This window comes from Ranitomeya imitator, chromosome 4 (genome assembly GCF_032444005.1).
Source record: "Ranitomeya imitator isolate aRanImi1 chromosome 4, aRanImi1.pri, whole genome shotgun sequence".
NCBI classification, from domain to species: Eukaryota; Metazoa; Chordata; class Amphibia; order Anura; family Dendrobatidae; genus Ranitomeya; species Ranitomeya imitator.
This window is the reverse complement of record NC_091285.1, coordinates 86,567,850-86,584,958: the sequence shown is the minus strand read 5'-3', so window position 1 is coordinate 86,584,958 and position 17,109 is coordinate 86,567,850. Positions and strand designations below refer to the sequence as shown.

The following is a 17,109-nucleotide window of genomic DNA, read 5'->3' as shown; positions in this document are numbered from 1 at the left end:
ATCAGCCTGTCATTGTTAGTTTTGTTTACTTTAAGTGATAATTGCATTTTGATGTAACCCCTTCTCATGTACAGCACCATGGAATTAATGGTGCTATATAAATAAATAATAATAATAATAACAATAAAATGCATTTCAGACTTAGTGCTTAATCGTTGAAATGACTTAGTCTGAAACACGTTTGTGCTTTTTACTTGGTAAGGTTTATTGTGTATTTTTATACTTTGCAACAAAAGTGATTTTAAAAGAGGATCCGTTTGCTGGGGACATTTTCGTTTCCACAATTTCCTCTTGGACTCACGGTTCAGTGATTTTTCTGTATATTGGACCTCTGGTTGGGTGAGCGGACATTTTTTCTGTTGTAATCATCTCTTGTGAGTGTGGACAGGAGTTTCCCAAGTTTCCTCGGCAGAAGAGGAAGACCCTCCTGCATTTGCCTAGAGCTCCTAGCAAGATTGAGGTGGAAATAATGCGCCATACTGAGGTGATAACTATTGGAAGCCCTGACTGAGGTGACTTAAAGGATGTTACAAGTGCATAAATGAGGTTTATGTCAGCACTTGTGATCTTATGATCTTTTACATTTCTGTTATTGACACTTGCCATGTCAACTATAAAGTTGTAAATGTGCCTTCTTATTGCCATGGTATTTGAACTTGCTGTACTAATAATTCTGGAATAATTAACTTCAGCCACTTCTTGATGACTGTCTTCACAGTGTTCCAGTGGACTCATGTGTACTATTTGTGAGTGAAATGATGTATGTTGGGTAGTGTATAAAAGGGTGATGTGTAATGAAAAAAATGTGTGTGGCGTACTACATGCATTACTTTATTCTTTCCTTTTCAGAGTGTACTAAATGTCCCTCTCCAAAGAAACCAAGTACAGTTATACGCCAAATCATCATCAAAGCATAGTTTGGATCTAAGCGCAAGTGCCCTGCGGTCAACTGCCAACCCAATCACATGGGAGACACAGGATCCTTGCTCTTATGATCACTGGGAGACCCATAGTGATCCACCTGTGGATTGGTAATAAAAGGTGGTCGCCAGAATCAGAACTGTAGCTCTTCTACACTTAAGGTCATTCATGGTGAGTCCTCCAAAATTCAATAGACTTCTCTTCATCTTGGTTATAAGTTGGGTTCCCAAATGGAAAACCTTTACATTACTTCCATTTCCCATAATGGGGCATACAAACAGGGGTTGTTTTTTTGAAACAGCCAGTCTAACCCTTTCATCCTCTCCCATTTGGAATGGTTTCACTTTGTTTACAGATGTACTTCATCATTTATTAATGTCTTATACATAAGATAAATACAGCCCAAAACGGAAAACATTAATAACAGTCTGCCGTACATGCTCCACAACAAGAGGGGAAGCAAAAAGCAGAGAATCAGAAAGGAGGACACTCCAAAGACTAAATCCTTAAACCAGAAATTACCAAAAAGGTTTACATTTATTACATGAAAATTTTGAAACACATTACATACAAAAATAATCAAAAGTACAGCAATAGTAGTGATTACATGTTCAGGGGGAGAATCAGTTAGAAAAACGGTATGTCAACCAGAAATTACGACATGCATCATATAGTAAAGTGCATAGTGCATTATAGTCATAATAGTAGAGAAGAACACCAGGTATAGGGTGGAGGGTAAGACTAATGCAGAATTACTACATGCCTAGAGCAAAGGGCCATGTATATATAAAAAACCATCCCATACCCTTAGTTCCTTACCCATCATGTAGTTTGTCTGGATCCACTCCGTGCAGCCCCAACACATGCTTCACATTGGCTATGTCAAGGGGCGATGGCACTTTACTATATGATGCATGTGGTAATTGCTGGTTGACACACAATTTTTTTACCCGATTCTCCCACTGAACATGTAATCGCTACTATTGCTGTACTTTTGTTTGATTATTTTTGTATGTAATGTTTTTCAAAATTTTCATGTAATAAATTTAGACCTTTTTAGTAATTTCTGGACTTGGGCGCCACATTTTATTTTTTTGTTTAATATATTATGCATGTCTGTGTGATATATACTTTTTATTTTTTTTTGCTGTAACATGTATTGTCTTAGACTGTCAGTGGCATGTGAGAATACTGAACGTGCAACCTCATTTCTCCTACATGTCTCCTTGATGTGCCTATAAGTAATTGGGTATAAGTTGACTCCATTTGCCATAGATCCAGTGATCACTTAGCAGCATAGCATTCCTTCATGGTACATACTGTAGATATGAGAAGAGTGGGCATGGCACTAGTCATAATTGGATACATATTTAGTATAGATAGCATAGATATCATAGATAGATAGATAGCATAGATAGACTGTTAACTATATTTTTTCTACTTTGACTTAGTAAAATTTTCTCTGAAACTGTATGGCATGGTACGCAACATTTCCTCATTGTCTGCATATATCTGTATCTATCCTAGGTCACACTCAGTTTTTCTCTCCATTTGTCAGCAGGCTAATATAGCATTCATCACCAATACTACATTGGATGGCCACTTTTTTGACAGGTGTTTTTCCCTAGACTTGGACACCAAATCCACCCATTTATGGTCAACCTAATCAAAATTACAGGAAGCCTAAATGCTTGACTGTATTATTCATAGAGAAAAGACCATGTGATAAGCAGTCCGCATTTTGGGATGCCTTAAAAGTGTTGGTTATTTGCCATCTTCTATATTCTTCCTAAGAAGTCTTCTAACCAGTAGGGAACCAAATCTTGCTGCCTCATGCCCAAGGCTTGATAGATATTTAGCTTACCTCTCAAACACTAATAGATATCCCTCTCTTCACCAACTTCTTCATCTTCAAAAAACAACAAGCCCCAAGTCTTTTTCAAATGTACTTTAGTCTGGGCAATCATTCCAGCAGTTTAATGCTTAGCCTGCCACCCTCAAAATCTCACCCCCTTCAAGGAATAAATGCAACCTCATCCACAGCAGGCTGATTCACCTCCAGCTACTAGAATGTATACCAATCGAGACGACATTGCTGTTTATTTGGTGGAGCTACAATTCCGTACCTTGTCTGTGAATCAACCATCATTCTTGGATGGCCGCATATTAAGTTATGAAACTAAAGATGCCTTAATTGAGATGGTACAGGAAAAATTTCCAGATTCATATGGGTCACCTCTGGCGCTGTACTTTCAATACATTTCTAAACTGGGTCCAGTAATGGAAGATATTTTACAACTTTTCCAATACAAAAGTTCTCTATGCATTCTTCTATGCATCATTCATTGTGGTACAGCTAAAAACCAGCAAGGATTTTTTAGAATAAGACTCTTAACCCTTAATGACCGCCAATACGTCTTTTTACTGCCCTGAGATATAAGAGAATAGCCTCCCCATACAGGTAACAAATCCAGCAGCTGTCGGCTGTACACTATAGCTGACAACTTGTTGTATCAGCCACGATCAGTGTTGGTACCAACTATGGCCGCTTAACCCCTTAGATGCTGCTGTCAGTAGTGACGACATCATATAAATGGTTAACAGAGTGTGGCTCCTCCCTCTTTATCCTGATTAGCACCCTGAGATCATGATTATGTGGTCCTGATGTTTGCCATGGCAATTCAAAGCTAACTAGCGGCCTTAGAGTCTGCCGGCTACAGTGGCCTGTTCAGAAGTTAGCGACATTTAAGAGGTAAAAACACACTTTTCCATTCCTGTCATGACATTTTGTATTCCTTGAAAAATCACCTTAAAGCAACAGCATCCAGACCGGGTGATAAAAAAAAAAAATCACAATACCTTTATTCTGCTATGATGCATCATGGCAGAAAAAAGGTATTGTGATTTTTTTTTTCATCTCCCGGACTGGATGCTGTTCCTTTTTTGTATTGAGCAGTTTTCAATATGTCAAGGGGTGCTGTTTTTACAATGGCATCACTTTTGGAGGTTTTCCAATATACAGGACCCCAAAGTCATTTCAAACCTATATAGGGCCTTCAAAAATAAATGTAGTAAATTTCTTTGAAAACATGAAAAATTAAACCTCCTAAAATGCTAACAAGATAAAAGAACATTTAACAAATGGTGCTGATGTAAAGCAGACATGTGGGAAATGTTATTTATTAATGCTGTTCTGTGGTATGACTATCTGGATTAAACGGATAACCATTCAAAGTTTGAAAATAGCACTTTTTTTTTACATTTGTCAAATTTCAGATTTTTTTTAATAAATAAACCCTAAACATGTCATCCGTAATTTACCATTATCATAAATTATATTGTGCCACGGAAAAAAAACCTCAAAATCACTGGGATTTGTTGAAGCGTTCCAGAGTTATTACCACATAAAGTGACACTGGGCAGATTTAAAAAATTTGGCCCGGTCAAATATGGTTAAAGGCCATATTGTTCTTTTGAATATTACCATAATCAACAGTTAACAAAATTCATTGCCAATAGATTGAATCAAGTAATTTCTTCACGTATATTTCAGGACCGAGAACATCTCACAACCATTCAGGGTTTGAGTCATCTTCCAAAGCTCAGACAACAGACGTTGGAGTGCGTTCAAAAAGCGTAGCTGTTTTTTTTCTGGGAGCATTATGGAATCTATTCTACACTAGAAAAGTAGTATCTTAATTGGCGCACAAGCACCATTTCAGAAATGCCATTACTTCCTTAAAAGCGCTGACATGTTCCATCAAGAATCACTGACTTACCGCTATGGTGGGTATAAGTGCTCTGACTTGAAATTGATCTTTTGATAGCAGATCTTCGATACACAATATGGGTTCTGCCGTTATTTTCATCTTGTTTATCTTTCTCTAGTGGTTCTATGAAAAACTCATCATTGTCTGTGCGGATCATGCCAGCCTAGAAAAACAAAGCACAAGTAAGCAAAAGTCAGTAAGTAATTGGATCATACACATTTCTGTATATAAATCTTCATGATGTGTGTCCAGTGATTTTGCGCATTAATTTCTGGAATCCATCCAGTGGATTGTTGTCTTTCATGTTCAGCGGCTCCTGTGAACAAAGGCTAGTTCTTTCTCGTCTGCCTGTTCAGTCCAATGCTACTCTCAACTCTTCATGAACCTATCTGACTATTAGAAGGTGCAGCTGCAATATTAGGCAGGCCAGGGTTGTCAACGGTCCAAAAGATTCCTAGGCAGTCCTAAAAAAACAAGACTTTTTCCCTCTACATGTAAAAAAAGGAATAGCTTGTACAGATTCTGACGGTCATTATCATTTTACAGTGAATATCGCTAATGTGTTAATGTTCAAGTTATAGTTGAATAATTATGTTTTTCCAGTGTTTCCATGAAAAATTTTGGCAGTCCATGACTATTAGATAAATTGTCCAAGAAAAAAAAAAAAATTAGAAACCTTGGGTGTGGCACTGAAATGCAATGCAATCCACAAGGCAGGAGAAATAATAGATTGTTTACTTTCCTGACTCTACAAAATCATTTATTAATAACATGAATAGTTAAATGCATCATGATGATATGGCAACAGAATAAAGAATTTCACAAAGAGAATAAGAGAATACTCTGCTTATCTATATGCATTCTGAACATTCTTTGCACCAATAAATCACAAAAAAATCTGAATGTGGAGACTAGATCCATTTCCTGCTCTCTGAAATCTAAATCTTCTACATTGCCAAACACAGTTAGGCTACACTGATGCTCAGGGTTACTAATCTGCTCACTTAGAATATCATTCTAGATTATTATTATAATAATAGTAAATTACAGTGTTAGGCCGGCTTCACACTCAGCGTATGAAAATACGGTCCGTATATTACGGCCGTAATACGCTGAAAAGTCCCGAAAATAGTGGTCCGTAGCTCCTCTGTAGGCAGGGTGTTTCAGCGTTTTTTGCGCATGGCATCCTCCGTATGTAATCCGTATGTCATCCGTACTGCGTGTTTTTATCGCAGGCTTGCAAAACCGACATACGGATATACAAGGGATCCATGTGTTAAAAAAAAAATATATATATACTGTGTATATATATATATATATATATATATATATATATATATATATATATATATATATATATATATATATATATATATATATATATATATATATATCAGTAGACACATATGTATATATATTAATATTTCATCCAGCGCGATATAGCAGAAAGCCGGTAATTCAATTGCCGGCTTTTGCTTTCTCCTTCCTAAACCCGACATGATATGAGACCTGGTTTACATACAGTAAACCATCTCATATCACCATTTTTTTTGCATATTCCAGACTACTAATGTCAGTAGTGTGAAGACACAAAAGAGAATAGTAAAACCAAAAACACTCAGTTTGAAAAAATTTTTGCAGTAATCCATGTGTTCCTGTTTCCATAATGTCAGTAGTGTGTCTATGCAAAATTTGGCCGTTCTAGCTAGTAAATTAAGGGGTTAAATGGCGGAAAAAATTGGCGTGGTCTCATATCATGTCGGGTTTAGGAAGGAGAAAGCAAAAGCTGGTAATTGAATTACCAACTTTAAAGCTGTCTAGCGCTGGAAGAAATATTAATATATATATATATATGTGTCTCACTGACATATATATATATACCTATTCTATGTGTACACATTTATTCTACCTATTCTACTGGAAGCTGTCAGTGTGATTTTACTGTACACCGCAATTAATTGCCGGCTTTTCTCTCTAACAGCGCTGCATATTCCTCGCAAGTCACACTGCTGGTCCGTGTGTGATCCGTATTTTTGGGGCTTCCATAGACTTTCATTGACGTTTAATTTGCGCAATACGGTGACAAACGCAGCATGCTGCGATTTTCTACAGCCGTAGAAAGCCGTATAATACTGATCAGTTTAATACGGCAGATAGGAGCAGGGGCATAGAGAATAATTGTGCCGTATGTTTTGCGAGTTTTACGGACGTAGTTTCTGCGCCCTTACGTCCGTAAAACTCGCAAGTGTGAAGCCGGCCTTAGAAATGGATTCCTTGAAAAAAAGGACTCATCATTGACTGATGAACTACCCATCTACTCTACCCATTTTTTTTTTTTTTTTTAGACAAAAGCTTAAAGTATACTTAGATTGTCATATTTAATCTACAGTTAATAGATATGATCCATTTGATTTGATGTGAATAATATTTGAGTCCAATTTGCAGGTCGAATGAATTTGAAAAATTTGCAACCCGATTTTACATATTGCAGAAGGTTGCATTAGTCACAGAAAGCGGACATGACCACAGGTGTGAAAGCGTGGGCAACCTCATAATGCTTTGCTGCCATCACATCAGATGATATAGAACAGCAAATCAGGAGGGGTATCAGAGCCTGTATAAAAGCCTAAGCTAGGAATATAGCAGCCATTCTAAAGGTGTTTTTAGGATAGAGAGAGTACATCAAAGTTTTTAGCTCAAGAGTTAGCAAGAGTAAGGCCTAATGTATTGGACAAACACTACAGAAAGATGAGGAGAGTAGCAGTCTATGAATAATATAGAGATTTAATTGATAGCAGAAGAGAGTGATAGGGGAGTTATAGGCAGCAATGCCAATGTGATTAATCAGTGATATGATGTAAATGGCATTTGTCCTCATGAATTTATACTGTTTTTCCTGCACAACAACAAGATGCCAGACAGCACAATAGTGTTTGTAGAGCAAAAAAAGACAATGAAATAATGCCCCCTGACTACGAAAGAGCAAAAAGCACATTGGGGTGGCAGGAAAGGCACTTTACCAACACCCATCTATAAGTACTTGATGGGACGGGTTTACCACGTCAGAAAGGAGCCTGAAGACAGCAGCTTTGGATTTCTCCTACTCCTGCACTGATTATAAGCACTTCATATTAAACAGTGTAAATTTCTTCTAGCAGTGCACTGTTAGCCACTCCCATCTACTATATAAATCGGGCCCTAGCTAGCACTCATTGTCAGAGGTAGCTTATGCTGCATGGCTGGAGTTTGTTGGTGAAGGCTTTTGGTGCATTTATCTGTGACTTAGGTTTTGAGTGTGTGATAATTCCCCTCCTTCTCCTACTTTGGTTTAACCCTATACTCCACTCCCCAGTGTTTACTTCTGCTGTTTACGTGTGTATATTTGTATGATTGGTATTTTCCTTTACCCCTGTTCGTATTATCTTGTTAGTCTGGTTGGTGTACTATGGTATACTACTACTAACCTCTTCCCTGGGAGGGGAGGAAGGGTACAGACTGACGGCAGATACTGGCGCTATGGCAAGGTACAAGGCCCTAGCATCTTCACCATCAGAAGTAATTAGTGAAACAGGGCAAGCTAGGGCGCCCCTAGAGTTAGGGACTTTGAAGGAGCCCCTGGTCCTGGCACACCAGAGTCATGACATTTGATCATTATTATTATATTATTACTCTAATTGCAAACTCACTGCCTGATAAAGTTCATACTATGAAGACACAAAAGAGTATAGTAAAACCAAAAACACTGCGTTGAAGAAAAATCACAGTAATCAGCAAGTGCTAGTAAAAAGATGTAAAAAACAGGGTATTTGGTTGGTACGTTTTTTGCAAAAAATGTATACTAAGGCTGGTTTCACACTTGCGTTTTTTTTGCAGTAAAAAACGCAAAAAAAGCATGCATTTTTCCCCCTATATTTAACATTAAAAACGCATGCGTTTTGACGCATTTTTGCAACGCATGCGTTTTTTCTCTGCATGTGTTGTGTTGCAGAAATGCAACATGTAGTAATTTTTGCGGCTTTTTTTTGCCGCAAAAAAAGCATGCGTTCTTTCGCGGCAAAAAAAAACAACGTATTGATGTCTATGTAAACGCATGCGTTTTTAAGCACATGCGTTTGCATGCGTTTTTATAGAAAAACACAAGAAAACACCCTAACCCTAAGGGTTAGGATCCCTAGGGTTGGTGTTAGTGTTAGGATCGTTAGGGTTGGTGTTCGTGTTAGGGTTAGTGTTAGGATCGTTACGGTTGGGGTTCGTGTTAGGGTTCGTGTTAGGGTTCGTGTTTTAGGGTTTGTGTTTTAGGGTTAGGGTTAGAGTTTGTGTTTTAGGGTTAGGGTTAGAGTTTGTTAGAGTTTGTGTTAGGGTTAGCGTTAGAGTTTGGGTTAGGGTTAGAGTTTGTGTTAGGGTTAGAGTTTGTGTTTTAGGGTTAGGGTTAGAGTTTGTGTTAGAGCTTGTTAGAGTTTGTGTTAGGGTTAGAGTTTGGGTTAGAGTTTGTGTTTTAGGGTTAGGGTTAGGATCCCTAGGGTTACTAGGGATCCTAACCCTAACCCTAGGTATTTCTGTTTATAGTGGGTTTTCTAGTTGATTTTGATGATTGGCAGCTGTCACACACTTCTCATCATGCGTTTCAAAAAACGCAAACGCAGGAATAAACGCTTGTAAATGCGTCAAAATGCCGCGTTTGCATTAAAACATGCAAAAACGCATGCACCTAAAAAACGCGTTTTTGCACCAAATGCGTTTAAATGCGTTTGCGTTTAAAACGCTGCAGATCAAAACGCAAGTGTGAAACCAGCCTAAGCTGCTCCACCAAACGTCAAAGTATACCCATAAAGAGCAGTCCTAACTGATGTATGCAATCCCTATCTGATGTATTTAAAAACCTGATCATCTGTATATTACCTATATGAGCAGGGTTCAGAGAGGAAATGTCCATGTGGACACGCTGAATGGAACAGCTTTTGTGCAGATAGCCCACAAGGAGTGGTGGATAACTCCCTAGTCTTGTAGACACAAGAGAACAATTATGGAAACAGAAACACATGGGCTACTTGCACAATAAACAAGTCATCAGACATACATTTGGTGGTTTTGATTGGCAATCATATGCAGTATATCCTTGCATCTCCTTTATCTCCAGCGTATTAGTGGGAACGAAGTGGAGGGCATTACAGAATATATGGCACATCGCTATATCCATCACATCAGGAGGACGGTGCCTCATCTTACAGCATTTGCTAGGCCCCACATCACTACTGCAGCTAGTCAGCACCATTGCCAAAAATACAAGGACCAGGTGAATGCTTCTTCTTTCTCCCCCCTTACTCGCAAAGTTTTTCGAGCTCTGTGCAATGTTATGTTTGATTTTGATGAAGTTATTGAGTTGTACGAAGGCCGAAGACTATAAATTGTAAGCGGTTATTACTCCAAAATAATGTACCTCTTCAGCTAGAAAGTAATATTCAACTGAACATAAAAACACTTCAGTGAAGCCTCATCCGTGGCTGTAGCTCGCCCTATTATACTAACATGTTTAGAACGAGTGTATTATATTTCAAACAGAAAATTACTGATTGGTGTAACCCCTAACCCCAGCACCAGATTAGTACCCCCTTTAGAGATCATCATCAGCACTGAGAAAAGCCGCACTCATCACCATGGAAACTGTTTCAGGGAAGATATCCAAATAATAAATTAATTGATAGAAAGCATGCTTCTGAAGATACTGCTGACAAAGGTCAAATAACAATCAAAAGCAAAAGAAAATGAGTTTTTCTTTAGATGGAAGCCCAGAATTAAATATGCTGTTAAAATAGAACATTTATCAAACAGCACCTTAGACATTCTCAGACTAAAGTTTACCTATGGTTTAATTTATTGCTGATTGACTTTAGTACCACATTAAAAAATAAATTAAAATATATACAGCTCTGGCAAAAATTAAGAGACCACCACATCAAAACCCTGTCTTGGGCAGCCCAATCTCCAGACCTGAACCCCATTGAAAACCTCTGGAATGTAAACAAGAGCAAGATGGATAGTCACAAGCCATCAAACAAAGAACTGCTTAAATTTTTGCACCAGAAGCAGTGTGAAAGACTGGCGGAAAGCATGCCAAGACCCGTGAAAGCTGTGATTAAAAATCATGGGTATTCCACAAAATATTGATTTCTGAACTCGTCTGAACGCTTAGTATTGTTTTCTAAATGATTATGAACTTGTTTTCTTTGCATTATTTGAGGTCTGAAAGCACTGGCTTTTTTTTTTTTTTCATTTTGACAATTTGTCCTTTTCGGAAAAAAAAATACAAAATGTATTGCTTCGAAATTCAGAGACATGTTATCAGTAGCTTATAGAATAAAAGAAAAAAATACATTACTCAAAAATATACCTATAAATAGAGAAATCAGACAAACTTCATGAAATTTTTGCATTGGTCTCTTAATTTTTTGCCAGAGCTGTATATATATATATATATATATATATATATATATACACACATATATATATACACACACAGTAATATATATATATATATATATATATATATATATATATATATATATATATATATATTACTGTGTGTGTATATATATATATATATATATATATATATATATATATATATATATATATATCGCTCAAAAAAATAAGGGGAACACTAAAATCCCACATCCTAGATAACACTGAATGAAATATTCCAGCTGTAAATCTTTATTCATTACATAGTAGAATGTGTTGAGTACAATAAAATCTAAAAATGATCAACATAAATCACAACTAATATCCCATGGAAGTCTGGAGTTGGAATGATGCTCAAAATCAAAGTGGAAAATTAAGTTACTGGCTGATCCAACTTCAGTGGAAATGCCTCAAAACAAGGAAACGATGCTCAGTAGTGTGTGTGGCCTCCATGTGCCTGTATGATCTCCCTACAATGCCTGGGCATGCTCCTGAAGAGCACAGGGCACAAGTGGCGAATTTGCCAATCCTGATGTTCTGCAGCAAATGCCAAGCGTCCTGCACGGTGTTGGGCTGTAAGCCCCCATCTGTAGACGTCAGGCACTCAGACCATCCTCATGGAGTCGGTTTCTAACCGTTTTTACAGACACATGCACATTTGTGGCCTGCTGGAGGTCATTTTGTAGGGCTCTGGCATTGCTCCTCCTGTTTCTCCTTGCACAAAGCCTGAGGTACTGGTCCTGCTGCTGGGTTGTTGCCCTTCTATGGCCCCCTCCATGTCTCCTCGTGTACTGGCCTGTCTCCTGGTAGTGCCTCCAGCCTTTGGACACTACGCTGACAGATGCAGCAAACCTTTTTTGCCAGAGCTCACATTGATGTGCCATCCTGGATGAGCTGCACTACCTAAGCCACTTGTGTGGGTTGTAGAGTTCGTCTCATGCTACCACAAGTGTGAAAGCACAACCAACATTCAAAAATGACCAAAACATCAGCCAGAAAGCATTGGTACTGAAATGTGGTCTGTGGTCCCCACCTGCAGAACCTCTCCTTTATTGAGTGTGTCTTGATAATTGCCAATAGTTTCCATCTGTTGTCTATTCCATTTGCACAACAGCATGTGAAATTGATTGCCAAACAGTGTTGCTTCCTAAGTGGACAGTTTGATTTCACAGAAGTTTGATTTACTTGGAGTTATATTCTGTTTAAGTGTTCCCTTTAATTTTTTTATATATATATATTTTGACAGTTCCAAGTGGCACTGTCAATTTTGCATCATGGAGTCATACTCTTCCTGTTCATTACTGCACTTAGGACGCTCCATGCAGTGGGGGATGTGAGGTGGGGTTGCGGAGACAGCGCTGGGTGAATCATAAGGGTGGGTCTTGCTGCGAGGTCATCACACTGTACATTTGCTGGATATTGGGGTAGCAAATTATGTGGGTAAAACACTAACATTTCTGTGTACATGCCGCATTACATGTTCCTCTCCCTGTGTTTAAAAGGTGGGACGTGCGCAGTTCTGTGAACCCCCATCTGCTCCACCAATGTTTTTGTCTTATTGGAAGGGTGACCCAATACGGACTCTTGCTATAAGGCCCCATGATCTCTAACTGCCTTTACCTAGTATCCAAGTTTAGGTTAACAGCACAGATTCCTTATTTATTATATCATTGAATTTAAATAAAGCTGTTGTCGTTTTGACATCCAAACTAATGTGTTTTGTGCATTTATTCCAGAGCGTACGTTTCCTGTAGTTATGATTGTTTTGAGGTACAGCAAAGGTACATCGCACAGGCAAAAGTAATGAGCTTTCCTCTAGAGGGAAGAAATGCTGAATAAAATATGAGGAAAAAATATAACATTTACCAAGTAACATCTTTGACATTCTCATTCTTAAAGTTTGCCTATGCTTTTTCTTTTCATGTGAAGAGAACCTGTCGCTAGCTCAAAACCTTGTAAAACTCCCCAAGTTCGCCCGATTCTGCGTCTCCCTTCCATTTTACGACATTTCGCTCCATTTCTAAGATATGTACTGTACATGAAATTTCTGCCCGTAATGCACCTGGGCGTTTCTTCAGAGTTTTCTCTAGGGGCGTACATTTTCACCCCTACCTCCTTGATGCTGCCAATCACAGCATAGCAGTCTCAGGAGACACCGTGATTATACCATAATGTGAACCTGACGAACCTCATTATAATTCAATGCCGTTTGCCTGTATCTGATGGTGATTGACCAGTTACTAAAATTAATTGCCTCGATCTGCTCCTAATACGAGGATGATAAACTGCACTGCACAGCTCCATTCAATGTAAATTAAACAAAGGAACAGAAGCTGTTCTGCAGGAGTCTTCAGTGGCTGCTACATAATAAAAGGAGTGCAGGTCTTTTCAGTATGTTCACATCCAGGAGCCGCCAGTGCTTATAGCAGCTAAACTTGCCTAGCAAACAGTGCCACTGTTTCATAGCCAGCATCTGCCTATAACAGCAGCGAGTGTAGCTGAGCTTTGCCAGCTGCTATTAACTCTTGTCAATCTCTGACAGTGGCATTTATTGCCTGTGGTCCAGAAGATAAGCCACTTCATGCACCCATTGGTCCCCTGCAATGTAATACGGGGGATCTGATGTTTTGTCATGGCAGCTGGGGATCTGCCGATAGCCGCAATGCCTGCTACAATGATGCCCTTGTGAAGACCAGCTTTTGGCTGGTGTTCAGAATAAACTGTGAATTTTACTACTTATTGTAATATTGAATTACATAAGGTCAGGTAACAACCAGGGTTCATGCAGATATCTTCCACCAATTTGAGAGGTGACAGCCCCAGGCGATGTCACAGATATCCCGCTGCTGCCAACAAATTGACACAAGTGTGACTGGACTTCAGAGGCAGAGTGTCTGAAGTGTTTGAAGACCAGAAAAGTTTTCTCCAGAGGTGATAAATTTGCAGTCAGTCAGACAATATTTTTTTGCGAACATATCGGAAAACAAATCATTATGACTATAAGGGATACAAAGTCCATAATTCTGATATGAATACATCAGCTTCAATATAATCATGAACCCTTAAAACTTTTTATGAACAGGGCAAAAAAGTGCCATATTTTTACGGACAGCATTGGAATTTATGGACGTCTGGCAACCCTTGTGTCTGTTCTCCAGCAGATAACCCACTTCAATTACCTGTTCACAGCAGGAGTTGAAGTGTTAGCTCTTTCTTCCCTTCCCAAGTTATCATTAAGACATGCTTAAATGCTCAATATGAGGGTGACACGTCCCCTCTCAAGAGATTGCTTTAAAGATTTTACCATTATGCGTCTGACATATTGTATTGCCAATTGAACGATAGCAGATTCAAGAGGGACTTAAGGTACCTTCACACTCAGCAACTTTACAACGAGAACGACAACGATCCGTGATGTTGCAGCATCCTGGATAGCGATCTCGTTATGTTTGACACGCAGCAGGATCCCGCTGTGCCATCGCTGGTCGGAGCTAGAAGACCCGAACTTTATTTGGTCGTCAGGTCGGCGTGTATCGTCGTGTTTGACAGCAAAAGCAACGATGCATTAACCTAACGATCCCTGTGTGGCCTATTTATAATAAAAAAAAAAAAAAAAAGGTTCCTCGCATCATGTTCTCATACACTTTATGCAGTATTAGCCCTCTGTGTCTGTACTGCTACATACTTAGGCAGGTAACTGGTTCATGCAGCTTTACATGAACACCTGAGCCTTACACTATAGCTGGTCCGAATAACTAAAGCAATTGTTACCATCCACCTCTCGTGTCTCCCCTTTTCCCCATAGTTTGTAAGCTTGCGAGCAGGGCCCTCACTCCTCCTGGTATCTGTTTTGAACTGTATTTCTGTTATGCTGTAATGTCTATTGTCTGTACAAGTCCCCTCTATAATTTGTAAAGCGCTGCGGAATATGTTGGCGCTATATAAATAAAAATTATTATTATTATTATATTATGTTTTACATGGGGCTAACAACCAGCGAGAACGATAAGTGAGTCGCCGTTACGTCACTGGATCACTCCTGCATCGTTCTGGAGCTGCCGTGTTTGACGTCTCTACAGCGACCTAAACAGCTCCAGCGATCGGTTCGTTGTCTATATCGCTGCAGCGTCGCTGAGTGTGACGGTACCTTTAAAGGGACTAAAAATAAGGTAAAAAATGTTTAAAAAAATAAAAAATTAAAATTAAATGAGGACATAACTGCAAATAATGCAATAAGAAGCAATCAAATGCTTGTATCTATCCAAAAATGTTATGAATTAAAAAAAATATTACCAATGCCATGCAAATAATCAAGCCCTTATACAGCTCCATTGACAGAAAAATAAAATGGCTACGAATCTCTGAAAAAATTGATACAAGCATTTTTTTTTATGACTTTCTAAAATTTTTTCAACATTTAATTAAAAAAAATTGTGTTATTGTTTGTTATTGCTATAATCACACAGACCAGGATAATCATATTGCCATGTCATTTTATAGCCCAGTGAATGCTGTAAACACTAACTCCCTAAAAACTATTGTGAAATTGCGTTTTCGCCCCATTTGCAACGTTTATTTGTTGTTGCCATTTTCAAGTACCTTGAATGGTACATGCGGTCATTAAAAACTATAACTTGACCCATGAAAACAAGCCTTCAAACAACAATGTATACAAGAAAGTAAAAAAAATATGGCTCTTAGAAAAAGGAGAGAAAAAACAAAAGTTCAAAAACGGAACATCAGTCAGGAAAGGGGGTTCAACTTTGAGTACAATTTAGATATAGAACTCTTAACATATTACCCTTGGCATGGGGACTTTGGTATTCCTTACGTTGGGAAACAAAACACCAAATCAGGCATACTGTACAGTGAAAAAGTATTGGCCGCCTTGCCACTTTTCACATTTAAATGCTTGTCTAATATTAAAAATACCACAACAAAGCCAGTGATGAGATAAATCACTGAAAAAGAGTGAACACTGATGTCCAAATGATTGTTTTCTTCATTAGAAAACAATCAAATATTAACAAACTGTTGCCTCAACAGAGGGAACATGGATGAGGGCCGTAAGTTAGAGTATATACAACACAAAGAATACAGACATATATATATTACAACAGTGTGTTAAGATAGTGCTAATACATAGCCTCCCTAGTAATCCATAGGTTGCATAGTGATATTGGCCCGGCATGAAAACTAGTAAATCAAGTATTATCTATTAAAACATGCTTAGCTGTAGCCAAAAGGAGATGACATCACCATTGACTTCCACCCCTACATTTTGCATCAGCTTAGGCCGGTTTCACATTTGCGGTTGTGTCCGCAGCGTTTCTTCCGCAAATATCCGCATGTGTTGTGTATTCCTATATTTAACATTAGGGACGCATGCGTCTGCGATCCGTTGCTTTTTGCCGCGTTTGATGATGCATGCGTCGTTTCGTCGTCTGCGGGTTGGCGCAGTAAACGCTACATGCACATGCGTTTGCTTGCGTTCATGAACGCATGCGTTGCACCAGAGAAAAACATGTCTAGACACTGATAAGCCACCCCCCACATACAAGGTGATAAAGGGAGGGAGTGGACAGTTGCAGGTCACTACGCAGCAGACAGAGAAGCTTTCCAGACGCAGCAGACCAGACACAGGAAGGAATCTACACTCAGAACAATGTGAGTATATCCTAGCCAATGCCTTTATTTTCTATCTCTACATGTCCTAATTTCTGCCATTTCTTTCTTTCTGCATGCATCAGAATGTCTTCTTCTGATGAGGAGCAACGTCCTGGGCCTTCTGAAGCCGAACATGTCAGTGAAGTGAGTGCTCACCTCCTCAGATTGGTAAGTATTCACTGTCACATCTACACATATGACAATTTTTGTTTTTCATTTTTTTTTAGAGCACTTCTTCTACTGCGGCAGAGGCTGGGCGGGAGCAGCGGGGTCACGGTCGAGTGTCAAGACG

General features: G+C 38.8%; 1 protein-coding gene across 1 annotated transcript in view; it reads right to left on the bottom strand.

Moving 5' to 3' along the window:
• LOC138675535 (A disintegrin and metalloproteinase with thrombospondin motifs 2-like) overlaps window positions 1–17,109 on the bottom strand; it is a 705,150-nt gene that overhangs the window by 538,030 nt on the left and 150,011 nt on the right. Inside the window, exon 3 of the mRNA XM_069763862.1 lies at window positions 4,701–4,854. Coding sequence (XP_069619963.1) covers window positions 4,701–4,854 — 154 coding nt within the window. The remainder of the gene's footprint in view (window positions 1–4,700; window positions 4,855–17,109) is intronic.